The 22,927-nt window shown below is 48.3% G+C and overlaps 1 protein-coding gene across 1 annotated transcript; it reads left to right on the top strand.

The window, feature by feature from the left end:
• The first annotated feature begins 3,443 nt into the window (after positions 1–3,443).
• On the top strand, positions 3,444–8,986 carry Gimap6 (GTPase, IMAP family member 6). Its single transcript, XM_078040813.1, is given in 4 exon segments — positions 3,444–3,683; positions 5,646–5,727; positions 6,544–7,155; positions 7,158–8,986. Coding segments are annotated over 4 exon segments (993 nt in total). The 5' UTR covers positions 3,444–3,518; the 3' UTR covers positions 7,292–8,986.
• Positions 8,987–22,927: the final 13,941 nt, after the last annotated feature.

Raw genomic sequence — 22,927 nt, forward strand, 5'->3', positions numbered from 1 at the left:
TGCAAAAATCCAAGGTTGGATGGTGAATCCAAAGCTGTGGGTGTTGACCTAAAACCATGTGTTCCTCCAGTCCTCACTGCTCTTGCAGTCAGTTGGGCCAGGTATCCGGGTTGTGGTCAAGAGATGTGGTTTAAGAAGCAGCAATGAGAAAGGCCACAGCTCAGGTTCTGTGTAGATGTGTTCTGTTTAAGAGCTTAGCACACAGGGGTGCTTCCTCAACAAAACAACATGACTTGGATGGCAGGAAATGAGGGCCAAATACAAAAAGAAATCAATAACACAACAGAACGTAAAGTGAAATGGGACCTGTGAGCCATAAACTTGAAGTGAAGGCTAGTTGCAAATCAAATGTCTGCCGTGCCCTCTGGGACCTAAGTTGCAGATGGAGCCAGAGATCCCAGGATGGGGCTAATGTGGCCTCGCTACAATAGCACCAGCACCTGCCTCTTACTTATGCAAACCCTCCCCGGAGTAAAGTCATTTGATTTCAGTCCCTGGAATTTCCATATTGAACTTACAATAAGATCTTCCAGAAAAAAAATCACCAAAAGTGAGAGTCTGAGCTGGGCCTGGTGGTTCACTCCTGTATCTGGGAGGTTGAGGCAGGAGGATCGTGAGTTCAAAGCCAGCCTCAGCAACTTAGAAAGGCCCTAAACAACTCAGTGAGACCCTGTATTTAAATAAAATACCCCAAACAACAGCTGGGTATGTGCCTTAGTGGTTGAGTGCCCCTGGGTTCAATCCCCGGTGCCAAAGAGAAGAAAGAAAAATAAGTGACAAGCTGGAAAAACATTCAACATTAGGTTTACATTCTGCATCAGTCAGGTTAGGTCCAATTATGCTGCAGTAATAAATACTTCCAAAATCTCAGTGTCTGAATGCTAGCCTGATCTTTGCACTGCTCTGCTGCAGGTCTGGGTAACTCCAAGTTCAGCTTGCAGAAAATGCCAAATATTGGAATTAAAATTAGATGACTGTTTCAATTATGGGCTAAGCAACAACATTTTCATTACTTAGGCAATGGAAGACATGGTAAATAGCTACATAATACCTTTAAGAATTGACCAAGTGAAGGCATTTGCAGAATAATTTAAATTAGATGATTAGAAGATTTATATACTGTGTAATGATTGTGGCAAACACTTTGTTCAATCAGAAGAGGACAAGAAAATTAGAACCACCGTCTTAGACTAACATTTTGGAGAGAATCTTCACAACCTAAATTACATGGTAGCTGTATCACTACCTATGGTCAGAGGGTCTCAGGTCCGTCCTGCAATGGCCTCCTGTTAATCACTGTGGTCACATCTGTGGGGAATGTCTTAGAAAACATATTTTTGATTATTTCTTTTGCTGAGAAGAAACTTTTTAGTTTGAATCCCTCCCATTTATTGATTTTTGATTTTATTTCCTGTGGTTAGGAATCTTGTTAAGGAAGTCAGAGCCTAATCCAACATGATGAAGATTTGGGCCTACTTGTTCTTCAATTGGGCATAGGGTCTCTGGTCTAATTCCTAGGTCCTTGAGCCACTTTGAGTTCCAGTTTCCCCGGCAACATTTGTTGAAGAGGCTAGCTTTTCTCCAATGTAGGGCTTTGGCGCCTTTGTCTAGTATGAGATAACTATTTGTTAACTATATTTGTCTCTGTGTCCTCTATTCTGTACCATTGGTCTACATGCCTATTTTGGTGCTGATACCATGCTGTTTTTGTTACTGTTTCTCTGTAGTATAGTTTAAGGTCTGGTACTGTGATGCCTCCTGCTTCACTCTTCTTGCTAAGGATTCCTTTGGCTATTCTAGGTCTCTTATTTTTTCAAATGAATTTTTGGACTGATTTTTCTATTTGTATAAGGAATGAAATTGGAATCTCATTGGATCTGTATAACACTTTGGGTAGTATGGCCATTTTTTACAATACTAATTCTTCTCAGCAAAAGAAGCAATGATTGAGGAGAAGAAAGCCTACATTTTGGGAGCACATTTTTGCCAAATGCACATCAAATAGAGAACTAATCTCCAGGATATATAAAGAACTCAAAAAAATAACACCAAAAAACCCCACAAACAACCCAGTCAACAAATGGGTTAAGAAGCTGAACAGATACTTCTCAGAAGAAGATATACAATCAATCAATAAATATATGAAAAAATGATCAACTTCTCTAGTAAATTAGAGAAGTTTAATTGATTTGTGTTAAACAAATCAAAAGTACTCTAAGATTTCATCTCAATCCAGTCAGAATGGCAAACAACAATAAGGATACAAACAACAGTAAGTGTTGGCGAGGATGTGGGAGGAAAGGTGCACTTATACATTGCTGGTGGGAGTGCAAATGGGTGCGACCAATCTGGAAAGCAACATGGAGAATCCTTGGGAAACTGCGAATGGGACCACCATTGGACCCAGCTATCCCACTCCTAGGTTTATTCCCAAAGGACTTAAACATGGCATACTGCAGGGACACAGCCACATCAATGTTTATAGCAGCACAATTCACAATAGCTAAACTGTGGAACTAACCTAGATAGATGAACCAGCCCTTCAATAGCTGAATGGATAAAGAAACTGTGGTGTATCTATACACAATGGAATATTGCTCAGCATTAAAAGAGAGTAGAATTATGGTATTTTCAGGAGAATTGATGGAATTGGAAAATATCATGCTAAGTGAAATAAGCCAATCCAAAAAGCAAGGACCGAATGTTTTCTCTAATCCATAATGGGGGGGGCATGGAATGAGTGGAGAAACTTTGGATGGGGCAAGGGGAGGGGGGTAGGAAAGACGGTGGAATGAGATGGACAACATTGCCCTAGGTACCTGTATGATTGCACAAATGGTGTGACTCTACTTCCTGAACAACCAGAGAAGTGAAAAAGTCTGCTCCATCTTTACAATGAATCAAAGAGCTTTCTACTGTCATGTATAACTGATTAAAACGAATAAAAAATAAATGAAAAAATCATACAAAAACATATCTTTGAAGTTCCTAGGTTTTTTCTTCCTTAGTTTGTCTCTAAAGCACTGTCCTTCCTCATAACATTGTTCTCCACAAGCCTACTGCAGTTTTCCTCTTGTCAGAGCAACATAAAGATTCTTCCCAGACACTTAAGCCTTAGAAGGAATGAGAAGCGGGTCTTTCCTGCAAGAAGGTCTCTAGGGAAGAAGCGACCCGGGAAAGAACAGAAACAGGGAACATCTGCCCAGGCCTGAAGCAGGAGCCCTGGACGTGGACAAGCCTCCAGAAGGACAGGCCAGTCATTGTGTCTCTGGCACAGACTTTTCTGAGCGACCCACTGCTCCTCCAGCCTCTGGGCTCCTTATCCCAGGTCAGGGTTCAATGGCTCCAGCAGGGGAATTCTGGTTTGTTCCATTTCCGAGGTTTCAAGTACAAGCGCCTGGTTTCCTGCCGTGGCCTCCTGCCCACTTCCTGCTCTGGGCCTCACAGCTGATGCAGCCCTTTCAGGGTGTGCGGGAGTTGGCTAGCATTGTGCTGAAAAGTGAACAGCAGAGTTCTCCATGAATTCCCTCATCTTTGCACTTTCCCGCTTCCTTGATTTACTCTCCCAAGGAGATGGCCACGTGTGGACCCCAGCAGAAGAGATAGAGAGGAGTGCACAGGGCTGTGTGGCCACAGAAGACCAGAAAGGAGGCCATTCCTCTTGTCTGTTGGCCAGCCTGGCGGTGAGTCTGCTTGTGTGTACATTCTTGTGTATGCCTGCATTTTGTTTGTGTGTATGTGTGTGTTATGGGCGGGTGTGTGTATCCATTTCCGTATTTGTGTATGTTGTGTGTGAGAGCTGTTTGTGTATGTGTGTTAGGAATCTTTGTGTGTTTGTGGTTGTGTGTACCCTTCTCTGTGTGTATGTGTGCAGGTGTGTGGGAGTGGTTCGTGTGTTGTGTGTGCCTTTGTGTTTCTGTGTGTGTTCCATGTGTGTTTGAGGTATTATAGGAAGAACTGTGACTCAGAAGTTAGGAGCACTGTGTGCCCTGTGACCGGCTCCCTGCTTAGTGTGTGTCAAGCTGCTTCTGTGAGTTTCTCTTTCTTCCTGAGCAGCACAACAAGCTGGTGACATCTGCTCCATCTTCTGGAGACAATAAACACAGTGGGACCAGCAGGGTGGGTGCTGCTCAGAGCGGGGCCCTGGGAGGCTGCCTGGTTCAGAGGGTGAGTACCCGTCCTCGGGCTGTGCTGGACACGGTGCAAACACAAGTCCCGCTCGCAGTGCCTCAGGTGCTCCTCACCCCCTCCGCTCTGTCCTGCTGGCCACAGGCCGCTGCTAAGCTGCCTGTGTCCTTAAAGTGGAATGAGGTTGCATTGGCACAGAGCTGCTTCAGTTTCCACTGGACGTAGGGAAGCTGGGGACAAAGCGCCTGGGAGGTCTACAGTTAGCCGGCCACGTTCTCAGGGGGAGGATGCAGTGGCCTGCTTGTCCCCTGGGGCCCGCTGACTGGTGGAGGACTCTGTTCTTGCCACCGTGGGGCTGGCCATGACCGAGTGTGGCTGTCCACCTGTCCAGCTTCCTCTCTCCTTGAAGTCACCAAATCTTCCTGGGCCACCTCCATCCCAGCCTAGCCTGTGAGAGCTGGCCTTCACTAAATGAAGTCACTGCTACAAAGCCCTGTCCACAGTGGTCCTCCCCTGGCCAGGCCTTGGGATTTGCCTGAGGACTAAGTAATCTGCCAGGTGAACAGAGCAGGAGAGACAGCCCACAGTGCTGTGTGGATACAAAGCTGTGTCGGTCAAGGTCTCTGTATCTGGGCTTCCACGGTTCCCCTAGATTAACGGGGCTGTGCCGATGCTCCCATGTTCTGGAAAAGCAGTCATGAGCCTTGTAATCTCCTCAATCCAGAGAAAATGACCCAGACACAGCACCTGGGCTCTTGTCACACAGGACCCCATTCAGCCCTGCAGAAGTGCACAGCGCCTCCCCGTGTGGCTGATGGAAGTCCTGGTTGACATAATGTGACTCTCATTTTCAAAGAGGTCTAGGAGTTAAAAGGTTATAAATATGTTGGGACCATGTGGGGAGGGGCCTTCATGGTATCTTCCATGTCAGGCCCAACCTTCACCGTGAAGGGACCTTGAGGCACAGGCTGTGAACTGATGGCCACATCACTGACACTGAGGTGTCTGGCTCACAGCAGGGCATTGTGAAGGTCCCATAGCTGTCTTCTGGGCCAGCTCTCAGCCCTCCCAACCTTCACTGTTGCGCCTTCTCCAAAGATCATGCCCAGATGGCTCTGTCTGTCCCCAAGAGTCAGCCCCTCCCCACAGCTTCCTGCCCAAGCCCTGCAGGCCACTGAGCCATGGGAACCTACCTGCCACTCCAGGACACACAGGGTTAGGGTCACGCCTGCCTCTGTGTCTCTTCCCCCCTCCTCTCTCCCTGCACAAAGGCTCCTGGACCCTGTCCACCCACCCTTTCAGGCTCCAGGCCAGCAGCCCTTTTCTCTGGGAAATCTCTTCAACTCATGATGGAGACCACCATGAGTCGGGCAGGGCAGGGGCTAGGCCTCTTCTCATGCAGTCCTCCCCCACCCTAAACCAACGCAGACATCTTCTGTCTGGCAAAGGAAGGCAAAAGGCAGGGTCCCTTGAAATGCAATTGAAAAATCAGTCCAATGGATCATTGCTTTCTCTAGGTGGAGGAAGACTATGTCCAGATTACCAGAGAGATTTCTCCAAAAGAGCTGTGCCAGGAACCTACAGCAGAGCTGTCAGGAGGTAAAGCCCCTTTCCCAGCAGAGGGGGGCGTGTGGTGTGCAGGTGGGACATGCTCACCTCCCTGACCTTGGCTAAGGCCAGCAAGCCCTCGGTCCTCATGTCAGTGCTTATCTGCTGTGAGTGACTGCTGCCAGGGCCATCAGGTGACAGTACCCTATGAACAAGCAGAATGGACTCCCTGGCTGCTGCCCATAACAGGGTTCAACCCTCTCCAAGCTCAGCTTGTCATGTCACCTGGGAGGGCGGAACTTAGGAATGCTGAACACTCCAGAGGAGATCCCTCATGGTGTTTTAATGTGCTGTACCAAGATGATTTTTTTACTTTATGAACTTGAAGAGCCTGGGCCATCAAGAAAAAGTCTATCACATAGCTCTGTGATCTGAATCCATCAATGCCTTTCATGGGGACCAGACTTGGAAACTAACTAATATTCGCCACTTCTTTATGTGCATTTGGCCTTGGTGCCTTGCAGTCAGGAGAGGAGATTTCCCACCTGGCTCCAGCCCCAGTGGTACTAAACATCTAGGTCCAAATTCCCAGGGTTAGGTGCACATCTCCAAGTCTCCCCTCTTGACCGATGGACCTGACATTCTACTGGAGGAGAATGTTCAGCCCCACCTTCAAGGACACGGGTTAAGCATGAGAGTCCAGGACAGGTCGCAGAGAGAGATCTCAGCCTGTGTCTCTCCCACCCCAACCTGGGACCTCCTGCCCTGTGGGATGGAGTGCACCTACGGGCGTGGCTCATGATAAGTGGAGAGGATGGGCCCTAACCCTGTTTCCTGTGTTTTTATGAATTTGTTTAATGCTTCTAGGTCTGAGGGATACAGAGCCTACTCCAAGGAAACTGGGGCTCATCCTGGTGGGGAAATCGGGAAGTGGGAAGAGTGCGACAGGAAACAGCATCCTTGGCAGGAAAGAATTTGAGTCTAAACTCAGCAGCAGACCAGTGACCACAACCTTCCAGAGAGGCTGCCGAGAGTGGGCAGGGATGGAACTGGAGGTGATCGACACCCCCGACATTTTGTCTCCTGGGGTCCAGCCAGGAGCGGAGGCTGCAGAGGTCTGTCAGGCCTGCACCTTCTCCTCCCTGAGGCCTCACGCGGTGCTCCTCGTGACACAGCTGGGCCGGTTCACCAGGGAGGATCAGCAGGTCGTCAGGCGCCTCCAGGAGGTCTTCGGAGGGGGGGTCCTGGCTTACACCGTCCTGGTGTTCACCCGGAAGGAAGACCTGGCGGGGGGCTCCTTGAAGGAATATGTGCGAGAGACCGACAACCGAAGCCTGGCCTCGCTGGGTGTGCTGTGTGAGCAGCGCCACTGCGGCTTCAACAACAGGGCAGAGGGCCCGGAGCAGGAGGCCCAGCTGCAGGAGCTCATGCAGCAAGTGGAAGGCATCCAGTGGGAGAACGACGGCTGTCCTTACAGCAACAGGCTTCCCAATACCACCAGCAGAGCGCTGCTCAGAGAGGCACAGAAGGACTAATGACCCCAGAGCAGGGTTCTCAGGAGGCGATCAGCGAGGGGTCCCGGCTGGAAGTGCTTCCCAAGTGCAGAAAACACTGAGAAGACTGACAGGTGCCTCCTGAGGGCAGGCCCATTCTGCCCTGCTGGACGGGAGCAGGAGATTTGCTCAGCCCTCCGTGCCCCTGTGTCCAGCAGGGCTACTTGCTCTATTCATGGAGCACCGCCTGGTCCAGGTCACAGCATCTGGTGGTTCTAGGTGGTGGAGCCTTGTTCCAGGGGAGCTGCTCAGAGCCTTCCCTCCTCTCCATCCCAAAGCCCACTGTCCTCATAGGGAACCTTCCATCCCATTAGCGTTTCCTGGGGCCCCTTGTCTGCACCCTAATACAGCCAAAGCATCTTGAGGGCAGGCTTGTTGCTCTTTGCCTTCGCAGGCTTCCTGGCCATTGGAGTCGGTTAGCATGGCCACCACCCAGTGTAGCTGTTGGCCTGGTGACTTCCATCTCCTGGGTTTGCTCTGGTGTCCAGCAGGGGTGGGTAGAATGGCTGTTAAGTCACCTGCTGTGTGGAGGGAGGAAGGGACAGTGGCTCTGACACATGGGGAGGGATGGGCCTGGGTCCAGGGAGGAGAGTGAGCAGGAGCAGAGAGGGAGAAAGTTTCTCTTGGGCTCTAACAAGTGAAGTCAGGGTCAGAGTATTGAGAAGCTGGCCTTGGGCAAGTGTGTGGGCCCTAGCCCTGGCTGCAGGGTGTGGTGGCCCTCGAGGGGCCAGGTGGGCAGAGTGGGCAGGCAGCCCGACTCCCCCAAGGTGGGCTTAGACTGGGGGTTACAGGTTTCTTCCCTCTTCCCTCGGGTCCCATGCCCTTCGTTAGCTCTGCCCTGTGCACTGGAGGCTGAAGGCAGTTTTCAGCCCTGTGCCCAGCTTCTCCCTTGACAGTGGGGAGGGTCTGCAGGTGAAGGGGCTCCCCAGCAAGGTGTCTGTGGTGGGTTGACTGGAGGGAGGCAGGGGAGAAAGGGAACCTGCAAAGGAAGGTGATGGGTGCCCTAGACATCTTGGGAGCACCGTCTGGTTATAGGAGAACTCCCAATGCACGGGTGTCTTCCTGGGTGAGCCCCCTCGAGGCTGTCCTGCACACAGGCTGTCAGGAGTGACAGCAGGCATGCTGAGGAGGGAGGGGGATGTTAGCCTGCCTCTGGCTTCTGATAGGAAGCCGTTCAACCACCTAAGCAAGCAGAGCTGTCTCAGAGGCACCTCGAATTCTTTGAGGCTCAAGGTATTCCTGGGGGTTTTCACCAACTGAAGGGAAGCCACAGGGAAAAGATCTCCCAACACAGTCCCCTTCTCCATTCTTGGAGCCACGGGGCAGAGGGCTCTGGTGCCTTCCTCTGGAAGGGCGGGAAGTGGAGGTGCTGGTGACCCTGCTGAGGACCGTGGGAGGTCACAGACACAGCCTCATCTGCCTGGTGGCTCCTCTGCTGGTGGAGGTCCTCACAGACCCCAGGACCTGCACCTACCACTCAGGCCTGCCTCCCCAGGCTCTCCCAGAGGGGCAGCCTCCAAGAAAGTGTAAATGTGTCCTTGGCTCTTTCAGAGCAGAGCAGAGTCATTTTGGTGGACGGTTGAGAGAGTCTTTGTGCCAGAGCATTTGTTGACTCGGCCTTCCACTTCCTGGTGGACCTACTGTGCAGCACTTATCACCGATTCAGTTCTCACAGTTCCTAAGACTTCTGTCAAAGTTTTTATTTCTGTCCACATCTTCTACTTTTCCTTTTTGAATAAAATATCGATTTGATGAAAGTAGCCTTGATTTATGATGGTGAGCCAATTTCCTCCTCAGACTACATTGTTGTTTTTTTGTGTGGGGGGGTTAGGGTTACCAGGCTACCAGGGATTGATCTCAGGGGCACATCCCAGCCCTGTTTTTGTATTTTATTTAGAGACAGGGTCTCACTGAGTTGCTTAGTGCCTCACGGTAACCGGTGCGGAGAAGTGGTCCTGACCCTAGGGTGCCTCACGGGACCCCATGGGGTCGACTGTTAGGGCTGCGTCTGGGGGAAAGGCTGTTTCTCCTTGTGACAGGCACTCAGCTGAACCTCCAGCCAAAGAGGTTCCCGGCTTCGCAGCCTTTGGCCCGGTTCAGAGCTCAGCATGCCCATGGCACTGTCTCGTGCCCAGGTAGAGTTCCCTTTCCCGGGAAGCCCTTGTCATGTGTGCAGAGCCCAATCCCTTAATGGCCTCCCAACTCCATTTAAAATGAGCTCTGGAAGCATTTTTATTGACATATTTTTTGGGGGGATTTCTCAAAAAAACAAGGGACTCAAAGCCATCTTGTTTCCGAGTCAACGGGCTCTCCACCCATGGCAGCTTCACAGTGAAAGCCAACACCATGTGCATTTGCATTAGGATAGGAGGTGCATTCCTTTAATTTAGATGATGAACTGAAAACTCCAAACCTGGGAGCTGTCCCCCTTTAAAAGTGGATTCCTAGTTATTTTGTTATAGTAACAGAAGCTGCCTCACACGGTAACTAAATGGCAAGTCACTCAAAATATGACATTCATTAAAAATTTTTTAATTACCTCAAATATATATATTTTTCTCTTTGTTTACTAAATAGTAAGGAAGACACTGCCCACATTTCAGAAAGAAAGATAAATGTTACTCATTGCTATCACTTCTTCGGCCTCAAAGAAGCCTGGGGAAGGTCTATGTATGTTCTAGAAAATCCACAGTGTGTCTCAGAAGAAAGGGGAGGTGGATGAGAAAGGGTTGACTAGGCCAAGGGTGTGGTCATAGCAACCTTTAAGAGATGTTATTTCTCTAAGGGGAGTGAAAGAGGAAAAGCAGGGATTGTGCTTGCGGTCGAGTCAGCTCAGCCTCAAGGGAAGTCTCCAGGCCTCCTGTGATAATGTCTGTAAACTATATAGAAAACGCAAAAGAACCACTCAAAAAATAACTCTGGAGTCTCTGGGGAGTGACCCAAGGCATGCAGACACACTTGGGGACTGGGCACCTCAGGTGAGGAGACCACACAGGTCAGCACTGAGGCAGCTTTTCCTGAGGGCACTGCCCAGTCCTGCTGAGCACAGGCAGCACTCAGGCCAAAGTTCAGGGCCCTGGAGAGCAAGAAGATGGAGTTTGGGGGTGACCAGAGGAGGCAGGAAATGGTGCAGAAGCCCCCTTCCCCAAAATGTCCAGAGGTGGAGATGGGGAAAGGTGACTGAAGATTCTGTATTTGAAGTAGATTCAAATCCTTGGCTGGCCCCGGACAAGCCCAGGGCAACCTCAGAGGATCCAGAGGAAAACCAGGTGGAGAGAGAAAGAGCTGATCCCAGGCCTCAGCAGCGGCCCCCGGCAACGGGAATTTGAAGTTCCAGTTCCCCAAGTGAGAGGTCTCAGGAAACGTGGAGATCTCCACTGGACACCAAGGGGTCCTACCTCGCAAGGAAGACATGTTTGCCTTCACCTGGACGGATCCAGAAACTAGACATTCCCGACAGTTAACCTGGACTGTCCTGCCCCAGGGGTTTTGAGATAGCCCATATATTTTTGGACAAGTCCTCCATGGAGATCTTGAGGATTTTTTCCCTCTATGCCCCACCTCAACCCTCCTACAATAGGTTGATGACCTCCTCCTCTGTAGTCCCTCATTAGAAACCTCAAAGACTGACACAGCCACCCTTCTGAATTTTCCTGCTCACCGAGGATATAGGGTTTCTCCGCAAAAGGTGCAGCTCTCTCTCTCTCTCTGAAGTTGTTTACTTAGGGTTCCACATTTCCCCAGGAAAGGAAGCTATCACAACCAATAGAAAAGGCCTTATTGAAAGCCTTCCAGTACCAAAAACTAAGGAGGAGATTCCTTCGTTCCTGGGTCTGGCAGGCTATGTTAGGGCATGGGTACCAAATGACTCATTACTTGCCAGACCATTATAGGATCTAGCAAAGGGGAACAAGCATGAGCCCTTGTTACTTTCAGCTGCACCACATTGCAGAACCTTCCAGAAGGCCCTCTTACAAGCACCGGCTCTACACCTGCCAGATGATATAGGCCTTTTACTCTCTATGTTCATGAACTCAAAGGGCACCTCTACAACCAAGTCCAACACATCACCCAGCTACTACAAGCCGCCCTCCCCGCTTCCTAAAAACCTTGGAGTTGTCCATTGCAGATCACACCAGAATGACTCCTCCCCGTCACACAGGGGAATTCAAAAGCAGATCAGGCAGCCAGGTCAGCCGCCCTTTCAGAACCCACTGGATCTCTCATTGCCACGTGCTCTCCATCATTACCCAATAACAGAGACCCAACAAACCTGCCCTCTTTACTTACCTCCACTCCATTTTCCACCCAGTCCACAGACTCTCAAAGCCTTTCTCCACTCTTTCTTTACTCTGACTCCCCAGGATAAAGAAGTGACATAGCAAATCACAGCCTCATGCCAGATATGCAAAAGAGTGAATTCCTATACATCTTTAAAACCCGGAACCTTCCCTTCTCATCAGGCTAGGGGCCATATTCCCAGGGCAGATTGGCAAATTGACTTTACCAAATGCCCAGAGTAAAAATCTTCAAATACATACTAGTTTTAATAGACACATTCTCGGGTTGGGACAGGCCTTCCCCACTTCAAATAAGCGGGCTACCACAGTTGCTAACGTCCTCCTAACGGAAGTCATCCCTCCGTTTGGGATGTCCGCTTCAATCCAATCTGACAACGGGCCTGAGTTTGTCTCTCAAGTAACCCAGAATGTGGCAAAGACATTGTCCACCCCATGGCACTTTCATTGTCCCTATCGCCCCCAAGCCTCAGGTAAGGTTGAGCGAGCCAACCGCACAGTGAAAGACATCATAACGAAACTATCTTTAGAGACTCATTTAGATTGGGCTAAACTCCTGCCTCTGGCCCTACTACGACTGTGGGCTTTACCAAAAAAGCCATCCCTTGCCTCCCCCTTTGAGATACTGTGTGGTGGTCCCCTTCTCCCCCCGGGAATCTCACCAGAGCCTTGGCCCTCCCCGACCAATATGCTCTTCCCGTCCTCTTCCCTATTCGCTCTGAGCTATGGAAGCAACAAGATTTGTTGATTCTGGATCCAGAGAACTCAGCTGCCTCCTTTCCACTCAAACCAGGAGAATGGGTCTACTTTTCTTCCCCAGGGGAAAGATCCCCCCAACCCCAAAATGGGAAGGGCCATCACAGGTAGTGCTGTGTACACCCAATGCGCAAAACTCCAACAGCAAGGAAAGAACCTCACCCCCTGGATTCATATTTCTACGTTAAAAACAGCAGCGAGCCCTCCAGAGGACAATCCCACCCCAGCTCCCAACCTTGCAGGACCCCCACAATTGCCCAGAGCTACCTGTGAGATATCCCCAGATAATCCTGGAAAGCTCCATTTTTCAGACATGCACCACCCTTCATCCCATTCTGCAGAAGAACATACATAAGAATGGGCCTCCTGATAGGATCTAGGAACACAGGGCAACACAGTACAGCCACACCCTTTTTAGAAATCAGCAACTGGCACAACAGTCCTATTGGGACCTCTTCATAAACCCCATCAGCTGCTGGATTCTCCCGATTCTGGGACCTCTAGTTGGAGTCTCTTTATTCTGTGCCTTCCTTCCTTGCATTTTAAAATTCCTTCAAGGACAAATTAACAAAATCTCTAACCGAACTTTCAGTCAGCTCCTCCTCAGGGATTACCAGCTACTTGCCATCGAGCCGGCGACATGCACATGCAGTCATCCCAAGAAACCTCCACCGCGTGCTGAAAGATGAAGATACCCAATGACAACGCCACCGAGGGGGCATCTCTACCCACCATGCCAAAGAAATAAGCCCTTGGTTTTCAGCTTTATGTTCTCATCTGCCTTCTCCTGGGCACAGGCTTTTCTCCCAGCCCTACAGACTGGATGACATTAGTGCTGTTTCTTCTCATAGCCGCAGGGCACATTCATGGACTTCTCCCAGAGGAAATCCATGCCTTCAGTGCATGGATATGGGGCCTCCTGGCTCTGCTTCTCCAACCAACTGACCTCCCTCCCTCCCTCCCTCTAATCCATGCCCCTACTCAGCAGGAAGTAGCCCCATTGAGTATGATGCCCCCAAACCAAAACAAAAAAGGGAGGAATGTTGGTAAAGATGGCGCCGGGAGCGCTTCTCGTCGGGGAGTTGAGGTCCATGATGCACTGAATGGTGCACGAACCATCACCTCCAATCCCTGTGAATGGCGAGAACTGAAGAAGTAGCAGCCCACTTGCCCTGCTCCTCCTCATCCTGTGTTATGCCCATAAATATCAACACCCTGTTCGGGTTCGCTCTCTTACTCTCTCCTCTCTTACTCTCTCTTACTCTCCCTCTCCATCTTACTCTCCCTCTCTCTCTTACTCTCCCTCTCTCTCTTACTCTCCCTCTCCCTCTTACTCTCTCTCTCTCTCTCTCTCTCTCTCTCTCTCTCTCTTACTCTCCCTCAACCTCTTCTCTCCCCCACTTCTCCCCCCTGCATTCAAATGGCTGCGATGGTCCTGCTAATAAAATCTCAGACAGGTTAAAAAAAAAAAAGAAAAAGAAAAGGAGAAACAGAGGTGCCATGAGGGTAGGCCTAGTCTAGCTCCAAAATCATCTTGAACTATTACCAAAAAACTGAAAATCATCTCTGTTTTATTAGAAGTAGCAGTGGTATCTTCCAAGACAAAACAGAGTCCAATGCTGTACAAACATGTGAGAACTGAGAAGTTTCATTAGAAGTACAGATAACCTGCCAAGCGTTAAGTGCTCAAGGTGTGATATGAAGGCGTGGGGTGGCAACAGTTAGTTGTTTCTGAAGAAAAGGACAGATCTGGTTACTCATCAAGTTGGTTAAGAAGGGATGGACAGAGAGTCTACAGACACACCTGAGCATATCAAACACTGTGCACTTATTTGTTGAAATGCTGTCTTTCTCTCTTTCTGGCTTTTGGGGATCACTACATAGTTGAGTTCTGAGAGAACTGTTTTCTAAACAACTCCTTGTTCCTCAAAGAGCAGATGATAAGGAACAATTCTAGTCCTTTTATGAATCATAATTATATAATTTGATGTTCACTGAGAAAGAATCGTCTCCAGCTACAAGACTGCCTAATGCAAACAAAGAATTATGCTTTCTAACAAACTATGCAGGTAGCTTATTGTTAGCACCCTAAAGGCAAAGATAAGTGTGTAGGAGCTATGGACGGAGAATATCTACCAATCTAAAAGAATTTGGGGGAGAAAGTTTTACTAGAAACTAGTGGATACAGCTTGGGGTCATGTTCTTTGGTCTCCTGCATCCCTCTCTCCGTGTCTCTAAGGAAGAATTCCCTGGCGGCAAGCATCATTACTTTTTGCTTTTGAGCTTCACAACTTGAGGATTTGCCCCTCTCCTGCTAGGTCAAACATCTGCCTATTGCCAAGGGTGAACTTTCCTGCACCCCCTGGTCCTGAGAGCCTGAGAGACAGAAACTAGAGCACTCAGACTGCGGGGAACAAGTCACATGGGGAGGGTCATCAGGTAATATGCAGAAAATATAAATGCATTTTTCTTTTTTTAACATTTTTTAAAATTTTTTAGTTGTAGTTGGACACACTACCTTTATTTTATTTATTTATTTTTATGTGGTGCTGAGGATTGAACCCAGTGCCTGGCACGTGCTAGTTGAGCACTCTATCGCTAAGTCACAACCCCAGCCCCAAGTGCGTTTTTCTTTAAGTCTAGTCATCCGTAAACAGATGGAAGAACAAGGAAACCACATCCAAGGCTTTCAAGATTAATTCAATTATCCAACTCTGGTTCTCGACCTCCACTCTGGCATTCTGCTGCCTCAAGGCATAGACAGACTCCGTTTCCTCTAGTGTCCTCTCCATTTGGCCCTTTTACCTTCTACTTTTCCTATTTGAATAAAATATCGATTTGATGAAAGTAGCCTTGATTTATGATGGTGAGCCAATTTCCTCCTCAGACTACATTGTTGTTTTTTTGTGTGTGGGGGGGAGTGGTACCAGGCTACCAGGGATTGATCTCAGGGGCACCTGACCACTGAGCCACATCCCAGCCCTGTTTTTGTATTTTATTTAGAGACAGGGTCTCACTGAGTTGCTTAGTGCCTCACCATTGCTGAGGTGGCTTTGAATTGTGATCTTCCTGTCTCATCTTCCTGAGTTGCTGGGATTATGGGTGTGCACCAGACTAAGATTTTATGTATTTTTTTTTAATTCTCAGGCATTTATTTTTCTACATGGAAGTTAAAATCACTTGTCTAATTTAAAAAGAAAAAGAAGAAAAGTCCTACTGGAATTCTAGTTGGAATCATCTTCCATTTACCTATTAAGTCTGAGAGAATTGGCAAATACCTCAAGCTCAGAAACTGTAAACACAAAAGAGCTTCATTCAGCATCTGAGACCTGCAGTTTGGGAAAACAAAGATTCAGACATTTAGAGTCAGTGCTAAGTGCTGCCGGGTCGCTGAGATTGTCCGACCTTCCCCAGGCTTCTTTGAGGCCGAAGAAGTGATAGCAATGAGTAACATTTATCTTTCTTTCTGAAATGTGGGCAGTGTGTTCCTTACTATTTAGTAAACAAACATAAAAAAATATATATTTGAGGTAATTTAAAAATTTTTAATGAATGTCATATTTTGAGTGACTTGCCATTTAGTTACCGTGTGAGGCAGCTTCTGTTACTATAACAAAATAACTAGGAATCCACTTTTAAAGAGGGACAGCTTATCCTGGCTCCCAGGTTTGGAGTTTTCAGCTCATCATCTAAATTAAAGGAATGCACCTCCTATCCTAATGCAAATGCACATGGTGTTGGCTTTCACTGTGAAGCTGCCCGTTGACTCGGAAACAAGATGGCTTTGAGTCTTTGTTTCCTTGTGAAATCCCCCCAAAAAATACTACGATAAAAATGCTTCCAGAGCTCATTTTAAATGGAGTTGGGAGGCCATTAAGGGATTGGGCTCTGCACACATGACAAGGGCTTCCCGGGAAAGGGAACTCTACCTGGGCACGAGACAGTGCCATGGGCATGCTGAGCTCTGAACCGGGCCAAAGGCTGCGAAGCCGGGAACCTCTTTGGCTGGAGGTTCAGCTGAGTGCCTGTCACAAGGAGAAACAGCCTTTCCCCCAGACGCAGCCCTAACAGTCAACCCCGTGGGGTCCCGTGAGGCACATAGGGTCAGGACCGCTTCTCCGCACCGGTTACCATGCTTCTCGGCTTTTCCTTCCCTTTCCAAGTTCTAGAAAATGCAAGTTCTAGAAAAGCTTCTCGGCTTTTCCTTCCCTTTCCATGTTCTAGGAAATCCACAGTCTGTCTCAGAAGAAAGGGGAGGTGGATGAGAAAGGGTTGACTAGGCCAAGGGTGTGGTCATAGCAACCTTTAAGAGATGTTATTTCTCTAAGGGGAGTGAAAGAGGAAAAGCAGGGATTGTGCTTGCGGTCGAGTCAGCTCAGCCTCAAGGGAAGTCTCCAGGCCTCCTGTGATAATGTCTGTAAACTATATAGAAAACGCAAAAGAACCACTCAAAAAATAAGTCTGGAGTCCTTGGGGAGTGACCCAAGGCATGCAGACACACTTGGGGACTGGGCACCTCAGGTGAGGGGACCACGCAGGTCAGCACTGAGGCAGCTTCTCCTGAGGGCACTGCCCCGTCCTGCTGAGCACAGGCAGCACTCAGGCCAAAGTTCAGGGCCCTGGAGAGCAAGAAGATGGAGTTTGGGGGTGACCAGAGGAGGCAGGAAATGGTGCAGAAGCCCCCCTTCTCCAAGATGTCCAGAGGTGGAGATGGGGAAAGGTGACTGAAGATTCTGTATTTGAAGTAGGTTCAAATCCTTGGCTGGCCCCGGACAAGCCCAGGGCAACCTCAGAGGATCCAGAGGAAAACCAGGTGGAGAGAGAAAGAGCTGATCCCAGGCCTCAGCAGCGGCCCCCGGCAACGGGAATTTGAAGTTCCAGTTCCCCAAGTGAGAGGTCTCAGGAAACGTGGAGATCTCCACTGGACACCAAGGGGTCCTACCTCGCAAGGAAGAGGTCTGCACCAGGGAAGAGCACAATGAAAGCAGGCCCTTGCTAAAGACAGGGAAACCAGGTCGGTCCTCCGGGTCAAGGGGATCCAGGAGTTTAGGTGCCTGCTAGCACAATCTGAGAAGAAAGCAGTATCCAGAGTCCACAATACGTTACCAACAACATCTTCAACACTACTAAAAATTCTTCTTTTATAACACAGAGATATAAAGCTGTAAAATTTCCCCTCCACGCATAACTCACAAATTTTTGTATATTCTGTTTTCATTATCATTCCATTTAAAGTATGTTCTATACTCCCTATGATATCTTTTTTTTACTCATGGATTATTTAGAAGTGTGTATGTTTAAGTTCTAAATGTTTATTTTCTGGAAACTACAGCATTCAACACAGTGGCCATGATTCACCTGGTTACTGAGCACCTACAGAGCTGGTGCACCTGAGAAGCTACAGTACTATGCAGAAGTTTTGTAGTTATAATTAATTTAAAATTTAAAATGCAACTTCACTGGGTTGGTGGAAACATATCTCACTCTAGCTGTTGTGTCACTAAAGAGAGAGCTATTCAGCGCTGCAGGTATGTTACCCCATGCATGGAGTCTGGTCTCACCTGCAAACAATGGAAGCAATTCACTGAACAACTCAGTGTCAATGGATTGCTTCATTCTGAATGATCTTTAAAGCACTAAATAATGTCTTTGAATGTTTGTAAATATCTAAATATTTTATCTAGATAGCACAAGTCACATTATACCTAGCTACATGGAAACTGAAAATTAAATTTAAATACTAATTATAATTTTATTTATAATATAATACAATTGATATTAGTTTAAAAATAAGTATGAAAACATTTTAAATTTAAAAATGAAAACATATTACAAATACAGAAAGTAGCTAGTATTTATGATGGAATAGAGAAAGACATACAGGCTGGAAGATCTGTTTCAAATTTCACCATGAATAACAATTGCAATATTCTGGTGTACAGAAAAAAAAAAACCCTATCTATAGTGATTTTTTTTGTTTGGTTTTGGGGTTTTTTTTTGGGGGGGATACTGGGGATTGAACTTAGGAGCGCTTGACCACTGAGCCACATCCACAGTCCTGTTTTGTATTTTATTTCGAGACAGAGTCTCACTGAGTTGCTTAGGCCTTGCTAAATTGCTGAGGCTGGCTTTGAACTCATAATTCTCCTGTCTCAGCCACCCCACCCACACTAGTTGCTGGGATTACAGGAATGTGCCACTGTGCCCAGCCCTATCTGTAGTTTTAATAAATGGAAAGGTAGTCAAGCATACCATAGCAAGAGATTTTTGTGTGTGCGCATCGTACTGGAGATTGAACCCAGGCTGTGGTCTTTGGTCAGTAGAAAGGTTGAGGATATAGCACTAATCTTTCAGGGAAAAGGAGAAACAGAGCTTTTACTCCCTCCTCTCTTAACTCTCTCTTACTCTTACTCTCTCTTACTCTTCCTCTCCCTCTTCCTCTCCCCCTCTTCTTTCTCTCTCTCTCCCCTTCTCTTCTGCGTCTGGCCACTAGGGCCCTGCTACTAAAATCTCGGACAGGTAAAGGCTTGTTTTGGCTTGTCGAGTTTACGGAGCTTTTCCATCGTCCTTTACATTGGTGCCGAAACCTGGACGGGGATCCCGGTCGCTCAGGGGGAACCCCGTTCCCAAACTCTGAGCACAACCATTCCTGTCGTAGTCTACTCCTCTGATCGCCTGCCTGACATCCACCAACGGCCTGCAGATTGGTGAGTTCCCCATCCCATGAGCGCCTGAACCTAACTCACCAGAACGAGGGAATTGGCCTCTGAGTGTCCAGCAATCCCTCAGGGTGTTTTAGGGGAGAAATGCACCCCACCCAGACCCATCAGGTTTGCGATGGACCCTGGGCGCTCTGCTAGGACACCCCTGGGAATTGACCACCTGGGACGTAGGGTTAATTCTCTCTTTCTAACTCCTCCATCTCCTTCACTCTTATCTCCCAAGGACGGGGTAGCGTAATTGCTTGGAAGGGATATATTATCCATCTTGAAGGCCTCCATAACCTTACTCTTATTGTCCTTCCCTACTTATATCTTCATCATGGCTTTACTCCCCAACGAAGAAGAGACATTACCCCTTTGTCTGGTGTGGAGACCCCAGCGGCCACTAGAACACACACTTTCCCCTCCCCTGTAAAATGGTAGATCCAATTGTATGGGACACTGAAACCCCGTCCTCTGCAAATTGCTCTCCCGTGGAAGTGCATCTTAAAGACCCTAAGCACTTCCCAAACCAGGCTCCATATCCACTGCCAACTGCCAGTCATAAGGGCCTAAAGCCAATCATTGAGAGCTTACTAAGAAAGGGGTTCCTCCGTCCCACACACCCTCCATTCAATACCCCAATTTTAGCAGTAAAAAAGCCTAATGGAACATACTGTTTGGTGCAGGACTTAAGGTTAATAAATTCTTCAACCAGGCCCATACATCCCCTGGTTCCAAACCCTTATACTATCCTTTCCTCCATTCCTGCAAACTCCACCTGTTTTCCAGTTATTGATCTTAAAGGTGCCTTCCTTTCAATTCCACTATCTGTCTCTTCCCAAGACATGTTTGCCTTCACCTGGATGGATCCAGAAACTAGACATTCCTGACAGTTAACCTGGACTGTCCTGCCCCAGGGGTTTTGAGACAGCCCACATATTTTTGGACAAGTCCTCCATGGAGATCTTGAGGATTTTTTCCCTCTATGCCCCTCCTCAACCCTCCTACAATATGTTGATGACCTCCTCCTCTGTAGTCCCTCATTAGAAACCTCAAAGTCAGACACAGCCACCCTTCTGAATTTTCCTGCTCACCGAGGATATAGGGTTTCTCTGCAAAAGGTGCAGCTCTCTCTCTCTGAAGTTGTTTACTTAGGGTTCCACATTTCCCCAGGGAAGAAAGCTATCACAACTTATAGAAAAGGCCTTATTGAAAGCCTTCCAGTACCAAAAACTAAGGAGGAGATTCCTTCGTTCCTGGGTCTGGCAGGCTATTTTAGGGCATGGGTACCAAATGACTCATTACTTGCCAGACCATTATAGGATCTAGCAAAGGTGAACAAGCATGAGCCCTTGTTACTTTCAGCGGCACCACATTGCAGAACCTTCCAGAAGGCCCTCTTACAAGCACCGGCTCCACACCTGCCAGATGTTATAGGCCTTTTACTCTCTATGTTCATGAACTCAAAGGGCACCTCTACAACCAAGTCCAATACATCCCCCAGCTACTACAAGCCGCCCTCCCAGCTTCCTAAAAACCTTGGAGTTGTCCATTGCAGATCACACCAGAAGGACTCCTCCCCGTCACACAGGGGAATTCAAAAGCAGATCAGGCAGCCAGGTCAGCCGCCCTTTCAGAACCCACTGGATCTCTCATTGCCACGTGCTCTCCATCATTACCCAATAACAGAGACCCAACAAACCTGCCCTCTTTACTTACCTCCACTCCATTTTCCACCCAGTCCACAGACTCTCAAAGCCTTTCTCCACTCTTTCTTTACTCTGACTCCCCAGGATAAAGAAGTGATACAGCAAATCACAGCCTCATGCCAGATATGCAAGAGAGTGAATTCCTATACATCTTTAAAACCCGGAACCTTCCCTTCTCATCAGGCTAGGGGCCATATTCCCGGGGCAGATTGGCAAATCGACTTTACCAAATGCCCAGAGTAAAAATCTTCAAATACATACTAGTTTTAATAGACACATTCTCGGGTTGGGAGAGGCCTTCCCCACTTCAAATAAGCGGGCTACCACAGTTGCTAACGTCCTCCTAACGGAAGTCATCCCTCCGTTTGGGATGTCCGCTTCAATCCAATCTGACAACGGGCCTGAGTTTGTCTCTCAAGTAACCCAGAATGTGGCAAAGACATTGTCCACCCCATGGCTCTTTCATTGTCCCTATCGCCCCCAGCCTCAGGTAAGGTTGAGCGAGCCAACCGCACAGTGAAAGACATCATAACGAAGCTATCTTTAGAGACTCATTTAGATTGGGCTAAACTCCTGCCTCTTGCCCTACTACGACTGTGGGCTTTACCAAAAAAGCCATCCCTTGCCTCCCCCTTTGAGATACTGTGTGGTGGTCCCCTTCTCCCCCCGGGAATCTCACCAGAGCCTTGGCACTCCCCGACCAATATGCTCTTCCCGTCCTCTTCCCTATTCGCTCTGAGCTATGGAAGCAACAAGATTTGTTGATTCCGGATCCAGAGAACTCAGCTGCCTCCTTTCCGCTCAAACCAGGAGAATGGGTCTACTTTTCTTCCCCAGGGGAAAGATACCCCCAACCCCAAAATGGGAAGGGCCATCACAGGTAGTCCTGTGTACACCCAATGCGCAAAACTCCAACAGCAAGGAAAGAACCTCACCCCCTGGATTCATATTTCAACGTTAAAAACAGCGGCAAGCCCTCCAAAGGACAATCCCACCCCAGCTCCCAACCTTGCAGGACCCCCACAATTGCCCAGAGCTACCTGTGAGATATCCCCAGATAACCCTGGAAAGCTCCGTTTTTCAGACATGCACCACCCTTCATCCCATTCTGCAGAAGAACATACATAAGAATGGGCCTCCTGATAGGATCTAGGAACACAGGGCAACACAGTACAGCCACACCCTTTTTAGAAATCAGCAACTGGCACAACAGTCCTATTGGGACCTCTTCATAAACCCCATCAGCTGCTGGATTCTCCCGATTCTGGGACCTCTAGTTGGAGTCTCTTTATTCTGTGCCTTCCTTCCTTGCATTTTAAAATTCCTTCAAGGACAAATTAACAAAATCTCTAACTAAACTTTCAATCAGCTCCTCTTTAGGGATTACCAGCTACTTGCCATCGAGCCGGACGACATGCACATCCAGTCATCCCAAGCAACCTCCACCACGTGCTGAAAGATGAAGATACCGAATGACAACGCCACCGAAGGGCCATCTCTACCCACCATGGCAAAGAAATAAGCCCTTGGTTTTCAGCTTTATGTTCTCATCTGCCTTCCCTGGGCACAGGCTTTTCTCCCAGCCCTACAGACTGGACGACATTAATGCTGTTTCTTCTCATAGCCGCAGGGCTCATTCATGGACTTCTCCCAGAGGAAATCCATGCCTTCAGTGCATGGATATGGGGCCTCCTGGACCTTCTTCTCCAACCAACTCACCTCCCTCCCTCCCTCCCTCTAATCCATGCCCCTACTCACCAGGAAGTAGCCCCATTGAGTACGATGCCCCCAAACCAAAACAAAAAAGGGAGGAATGTTGGTAAAGATGGCGCCTGGAGCGCTTCTCGTCCGGGAGTTGAGGTCCATGATGCACTGAATGGTGCACGAACCATCACCTCCAATCCCTGTGAATGGCGAGAACTGAAGAAGTAGCAGCCCACTTGCCCTGCTCCTCCTCATCCTGCGTTAAACCCATAAATATCAACACCCTGTTCGTGTTCGCTCTCTTACTCTCTCCTCTCTTACTCTCTCTTACTCTCCCTCTCCATCTTACTCTCCCTCTCTCTCTTACTCTCCCTCTCCCTCTTACTCTCTCTCTCTCTCTCTCTCTCTCTCTCTTACTCTCCCTCAACCTCTTCTCTCCCCCACTTCTCCCCCCTGCATTCAACTGGCTGCGATGGTCCTGCTAATAAAATCTCAGACAGGTTAAAAAAAAAAGAAAAAGAAAAGGA

Source organism: Ictidomys tridecemlineatus, chromosome 2 (assembly GCF_052094955.1).
Source record: "Ictidomys tridecemlineatus isolate mIctTri1 chromosome 2, mIctTri1.hap1, whole genome shotgun sequence".
Lineage (NCBI taxonomy): Eukaryota > Metazoa > Chordata > Mammalia > Rodentia > Sciuridae > Ictidomys > Ictidomys tridecemlineatus.